The sequence below is a fragment of the Perca flavescens genome, chromosome 15, assembly GCF_004354835.1.
Source record: "Perca flavescens isolate YP-PL-M2 chromosome 15, PFLA_1.0, whole genome shotgun sequence".
Taxonomy (NCBI): Eukaryota; Metazoa; Chordata; class Actinopteri; order Perciformes; family Percidae; genus Perca; species Perca flavescens.
The window spans coordinates 32,258,257-32,264,948 of NC_041345.1; the positions used below are offsets into that span (position 1 = coordinate 32,258,257).

Here is a 6,692-nt window from a genome sequence, read left to right on the forward strand (position 1 = left end):
CAACATCCTATCATAAATGATAGGGAACCCAGCAACGGCGATTATGAGCTTTTCCTCCATTTTCTCTGAACTAATGTTCTGGTAGGAACCAAAGTTTACATCGTATTCTATCGTTTCTCTGGAATCAGCCAGCGCGAAGGACGTCTATATTCCTATTGGTTGCTGGTCATTTGCCGCTGCTTGCCCCTTAACCGCGTCAGACCCCTATACCATAAAGTTAACATACTTTCAACTTTCTGATTGACGCTCTGGTCACTCAAAACGGCCAAAACGCGATGCCGACAGATTTGCCGCTCCTTGCGGCTGAGAGAAGCTTCCATTGAAAATGAATGACATTTGACGGTAACTTAGAAGCTCAAGTCGGCGGTGGTGTGTACGTACAGTAACGCCGCCACAAAAGCTCCCTATAGTCATTTCTTTTTCTTGTCTAAAAAAAAAATAAAATAAATAAAACACGCCAAGTGTGATTATGGCCTGAGCAGATTCTTCTGGGATGATAAAATACTTTTGCAGTATTGGCGACGGTGATTTTGTTGTTTCTGACTAAAAGGGTTTTCTCTTTAAGACCTTTCTGTTTAACCAGAAACGGCTCTGAGGTCGCTAGCCCCAAACCCACCAGACTCCGTTTAAAAAACAGTACTTTTAGCGTGTATAGAGGCAACATATTTCCACATGCAAATCTGTAAACTAGTTGTTTATTTTAACCAGAACTAGAGTTGTGATGGTTGGAAAAGTGAAAAAACGACCCAAAACGGCTTTTACTTTGTTTCTGTCCACTTTGAATGAAGTGTGTTTTACGATGCTAAAACTCCTGATTATTTACATGGAGTTTGGTGGGTTTGGTGGTAGTTGCCCTCTAACCGAAAGTATGTGCAGTATATTGATTTTGTGGCGATTTCCGGACTTTTTTGTTTCCGTGTTATGGTTTCTGTTCCTGCTCTGTGGACTCTGTCTGGTTTTTGTTGGGCTTGTTTGTCGGACTCTCCGTTGATCCCCTTTCCTTTTCCAGTCGGGAAAATTTTGGACTTTCCTCAGGTCCTGTTCCCGGGGTGCTGGGTCCTGACGTGGCTGTGGAGGCGCGTCGTCGAGGAGAACCTCTTCCCGCAGTGCGAGCAGCATAGCGCCGAGGCACCGCCGCCTCCGGGCGGGGACGAAGGAGACGATGTGTCGGCGGCGCCGGCGTTATCGGCGACGTGAGTCTGACGGTGAGCCTTCAGGAGAGACATCCGGCTGAACCGTCGCCCGCATTCCTCACACTCGGACCAAACCCTCCGCCTCTTCTTCTGCACACACGGGACAAAAATAACACCTTATATTAAACATTCTCCCTCTCATTCCCCCTGCTCTGGCGTTTCCCCCTCTCATTCCCCCTGCTCTGGCGTTTCCCCCTCTCATTCCCCCTGCTCTGGTGTTTTCCCCTCTCATTCCCCATGCTCTGGTGTTTTCCCCTCTCATTCCCCATGCTCTGGCGTTTCCCCCTCTCATTCCCCCTGCTCTGGTGTTTGCCCCTCTCATTCTCCCTGCTCTGGTGTTTTTTCCCCCCTCTGGCGTTTGCCCCTCTCATTCCCCCTCTGGTGTTTCCCCTCTCATTCCCCCTGCTCTGGTGTTTTCCCCTCTCATTCCCCATGCTCTGGTGTTTTCCCCTCTCATTCCCCATGCTCTGGCGTTTCCCCCTCTCATTCCCCCTGCTCTGGTGTTTGCCCCTCTCATTCTCCCTGCTCTGGTGTTTGCCCCTCTCATTCCCCCTGCTCTGGCGTTTGCCCCTCTCATTCCCCCTGCTCTGGTGTTTCCCCCTCTCATTCCCCCTGCTCTGGTGTTTTCCCCTCTCATTCCCCCTGCTCTGGTGTTTGCCCTCTCATTCCCCCCTGCTCTGGCGTTTGCCCCTCTCATTCCCCCTGCTCTGGTGTTTCCCCCTCTCATTCCCCCTGCTCTGGTGTTTTCCCCTCTCATTCCCCATGCTCTGGTGTTTCCTCCTCTCATTCCCCCTGCTTCTGTCCCTTTAAAGAAATGGAAACACTCGTATCGTATACGCTGCCTCACCTTCCTCCCTTTGTCCTCATCCTCTTCTTCCTCCTCCTCTTCCTCCTCCCTGGTTGCCGGGGGCGAGAGGCCGGGGCGGCCGGTCAGCGGCTCCACGCCGTTTCGCCGGGCGCCGACGCCCTCGATGGCCAGCGCGGCGAGCGTCTCGTTGGCGGCAGCGTCGGCCTCGTCGTCGTCCTCCTCCAGCAGCTGAGACGGCAGCGTGAGGAGACGGTGAAGCATTGACGCCGAGGAGCGGCGGCCTGAAGACCCTGAAGGAACAGACGCCATTTATATCAACTTATATTAGTTAGTTAAACGCGTGTGTATGTGTTCCTGTGTTACTGTGTGTGTGTGAGGAAATTAGTCGGGGTGGGGGGCACAGGCACAGCCGAGCGACATGTAGCTACATTTGTTGAGAGGTGACGTCAGGCTTAGGGTTGGGTACCAAACCCGGTACTTTTACCAGTACCAACCGAATCACGTCGGTACTACAGAGTATTGGTTCACGTAAAGTCAAACGGTGCCAAATTTCGGTACCTGAGAGCGTGTAAGCGCAAGGTTATCGGTCCTCTCTGCATGTTGACAGAGAGCAGAGGTCCCCCACCCACACACACACACACACACACACACACACACACACACACACACACACACACACACACACACACACACACACACACACACACACACACACACACACTTAAAAAACGTTCATCCTATGAAAAAAAAACAGGCTAAAAAAGAATAATATACAAATACAAGAATAAAAGTTGAATAATTATTCAATTGAATAGGTTGTAGGGACGGGTTAGGGAGGAGAGAGGGAGGGGTTTATTTTTATTAAAATTTCTGTCAGTGTAATATATTCTAAATAAATAACGTTCTAAGTTAAATAGGATAAATAGGTTTGGAATTATTTTTACAACTTAAATATGTTTTTTGTAATTACAGAGAGAAAAGTACCAAAAAAAGTACCGTTGGATACCGGGAACTGAATTTCAGGTACCGGTATCGGTACGGATATTGGTTCAGATGCGAAAGGTGAAAGGTGTCCACTTTGAATGAAGTGTGTTTTACGATGATAAAAGTACTTTATTATTATAATAAAGTCCTGATTATTTACATGGAGTCTGGTGGGGTTTGGTGATGGTTACCCTCTAACTAAATGTCTGTGCAGTAAAATGTTCCCTGTCAATGTTTTTCTATTTAGTAATATATTTGATTATGATACATAAGTGTCCAGTGGAGGGCAGTAAAGACGCACGTGTATGTGTGTGTGCACGCAATCAGTTTTTGCTTTAATCAGCACATATTTAGGGCTGGGTACCAACACGTTTTAGGCACCAGTGATATAACTATATACTGTGTGTGTATATATACTCTGTGTGTGTGTGTGTGTGTGTGTCTATATCTATATATCTCACACACACACACACACACACACACACACACACACACACACAGGTCTGTAATTTTTTATCATAGGTACACTTCAACTGTGAGTGACGGAACCTAAAACAAAAATCAAGAAAATCACATTGTATGATTTTTAAATAATTAATTTGCATTTTATTGCATGACATAAGTATTTGATCACCTACCAACCAGTAAGAATTCCGGCTCTCACAGACCTGTAAGTTTTTCTTTAAAGCGCCCATATTATACTCATTTTCAGGTACATAATTGTATTTTAAGGTTGTACCAGAATAGGTTTACATGGTTTAATTTTCAAAAAACACCATATTTTTGTTGTACTGCACAGCTCTCTCTCACTGCTGCAGATCCTCTTTTCACCTGGTTTCTGTTTTAGCTACAGAGTGAGACCTCTTTTCATCTTCTTCTTCTGTACTATCTTTGATTGCACTCGCACATGCTCAGTAGCTCAGATGTAGATCATGTCAGCTAGCTAACTCTAGAGACAGTAAAAGAAAGCCTGTTTCTCCAACTTTGGTCAGTTACAAGGCAGGATTAGCTGGGAGACTTCTGAATGAGGGCGCACATGTAAGTAGTTCTTTTGGAGATTATGGTGAACTTGTGTGTGTGTTGTAGCAGTGCTTTGCTATTAAGAACGACGTAGCATGCTAGCGTTAGCATGCTAATGCTACGAGCTAACGGTTGTGGTTAGCCAGCTCATTTCGGACTGTGACGTCACAGCCGAGCCGATCTTGACCAGCTCACCAGGAGACTGAAGGACACATTCAGAAACCGTATCTCACTCAAAACACCATGGATGGATTTTTTTCAAAGTTTGTATGCATGTGGAAGCACCAGAGACACAAAATAACACCCCAAATCCCAGAAAAAGGGATTTTTTCATAATATGGGCACTTTAAGAAGCCCTCGTGTTCTCCACTCATTACCTGTATTAACTGCAACTGTTTGAACTCGTTACCTGTATAAAAGACACCTGTCCACACACTCAATCAAACAGACTCCAACCTCTCCACAATGGCCAAGACCAGAGAGCTGTGTAAGGACATCAGGGATACAATTGTAGACCTGCACAAGGCTGCGATGGGTTACAGAACAATAGGCAAGCAGCTTGGTGAGAAGGCAACAACTGTTGGTGCAATTATTAGAAAATGGAAGAAGTTCAAGATGACGGTCAATCTCCCTCGGTCTGGGGCTCCATGCAAGATCTCACCTCGTGGGGCATCAATGATCATGAGGAAGGTGAGGGATCAGCCCAGAACTACACGGCAGGACCTGGTCAATGACCTGAAGAGAGCTGGGACCACAGTCTCAAAGAAAACCATTACTAACACACTACGCCGTCATGGATTAAAATCCTGCAGCGCACGCAAGGTCCCCCTGCTCAAGCCAGCGCATGTTCAGGCCCAACTGAAGTTTGCCAATGACCATCTGGATGATCCAGAGGAGGAATGGGAAAAGGTCATGTGGTCTGATGAGACAAAAATAGAGCTTTTTGATCTAAACTCCACTCGCCGTGTTTGGAGGAAGAAGGATGAGTACAACCCCAAGAACACCATCCCAACCGTGAAGCATGGAGGTGGAAACATCATTCTTTGGGGATGCTTTTCTGCAAAGGGGAAAGGAGGACTGCACCGTATTGAGGGGAGGATGGATGGGGCCATGTATCGCGAGATCTTGGCCAACAACCTCCTTCCCTCAGTAAGAGCATTGAAGATGGGTCCTGGCTGGGTCTTCCACCATGACAACGACCCGAAACACACAGCCATGGGCAACTAAGGAGTGTCTCCGTAAGAAGCATCTCAAGGTCCTGGAGTGGCCTAGCCAGTCTCCAGACCTGAACCCAATAGAAAATCTGGAGGATCTGGAGAAGGTATGTGGCCAAAATCCTTGCTGCAGTGTGTGCAAACCTGGTCAAGAACTACAGGAAACGTATGATCTCTGTAACTGCAAACAAAGGTTTCTGTACCAAATAGTACCTGTACCAAAGTTCTGCTTTTCTGATGTATCAAATACTTATGTCATGCAATAAAATGCAAATTAATTACTTAAAAATCATACAATGTGATTTTCTGGATTTTTGTTTTAGATTCCGTCACTCACAGTTGAAGAGTACCTATGATAAATATTAGACTTCTACATGCTCTGTAAGTGGGAAAATCTCTCTCTCTCTCTCTCTCTCTCTCTCTCTCTCTCTCTCTCTCTCTCTCTCTCTCTCTCTCTCTCTCTCTCTCTCTCTCTCTCTCTCTCTCTCTCTCTCTCTCTCTCTCGTTTTATTTCAGTTAGCCTAATAGCTGATTTGACTTGCATTGAGAGATGATCTGATGGAAAGTAGCCCATGCCAATCTCTAGGTATGGTGAAGGCTATGTGATGATGTGGGGGTATGGTGAAGGCTATGTGATGATGTGGGGGTATGGTGAAGGCTATGTGATGATGTGGGGGGGCTATTTTAATTCCAAAGGCCAAGGGAACTTTATCAGGATGCATAGTATCCTGGATCCATGAAATAACTGGCCTTTAAAAATAAAAACCTGCCTGCCTCTATGGGAATTTAACATAGGGGCGTACTCACTTTTGTTGCCAGCGGTTTAGACATTAATGGCTGTGTCAGTGTGTTGAGTTATTTAGAGGGGACAGCACATTTACACTGGTATACAAGCATGACACTTAATACTTTACATTGTAGCAAAGTGTAATTTCTTCAGTGTTGTCCCATTAAATGATATAATGAAATATTTACATAAATGTGAGGGGTGTACTCACTTTTTTGAGATACTGTATACACACACACACACACACACACACACACACACACACAGTATATAGTTTGTAGTTTACCTTTGGGGCTGAGCGGGGGTCCTGGCGGGGGGGGGGGTGCGGTGCTCTTCCTCTGGCCGTCTGCAGCGTCATCATCCGGAGAAAACACCTCCATGTCCTCCAGCGGAGTCCAGCGGGGGTCCTGCTGCGGGGAGGACGGGGAAGGCTCCAGGGTCAAAGAGGGGGGGGCCAGCGATGCCCCCAGACTCCACCCCCCTGCCCCCCCTCTCCCTCCCCCTACCCCGCCTCCCCCGCGCTCCTTGATCTGCCAGAGGTCGCTGCACCACTTCTGACCGAAGACCTTGTCCAGGATAGGAACCCAGTCCTGGGAGACGGAGAGGACGGGGGGGCGCTCCGGGTCTGAGGGGGGAGGAGACAAGGAGAGGAGACAAGGAGAGGGGGAGAGAGAAAAGAGGGGAGG

General features: G+C 47.2%; 1 protein-coding gene across 1 annotated transcript; it reads right to left on the reverse strand.

Annotated features, from left to right (window-relative positions):
* si:dkeyp-113d7.10 (zinc finger protein ZAT1) lies at positions 1-6,465 on the reverse strand. The gene is made up of 3 exons (XM_028600370.1): positions 6,293-6,465; positions 2,041-2,291; positions 1-1,283 (listed from the first exon to the last, which is right to left on the reverse strand). The coding sequence occupies exons 1-3, from the start codon at positions 6,384-6,386 to the stop codon at positions 1,032-1,034; spliced, it is 597 nt and encodes a 198-aa protein (XP_028456171.1). The 5' UTR covers positions 6,387-6,465; the 3' UTR covers positions 1-1,031.
* Between the last annotated feature and the right edge of the window lie 227 nt (positions 6,466-6,692).

What these genes read in the sequence shown, in the direction of transcription:
- si:dkeyp-113d7.10 (XM_028600370.1), bottom strand. Translation starts at nt 6,386, where the DNA reads ATGGAGGTGTTTTCTCCGGATGATGACGCTGCAGACGGCCAGAGGAAG. An exon ending in ACCCCCGCTCAGCCCCAAAG is followed by an intron (nt 2,292 to 6,292) that starts GTAAACTACAAA and finishes CTGTTCCTTCAG; the next exon opens with GGTCTTCAGGCCGCCGCTCC. An exon ending in ATGAGGACAAAGGGAGGAAG is followed by an intron (nt 1,284 to 2,040) that starts GTGAGGCAGCGT and finishes CCGTGTGTGCAG; the next exon opens with AAGAAGAGGCGGAGGGTTTG.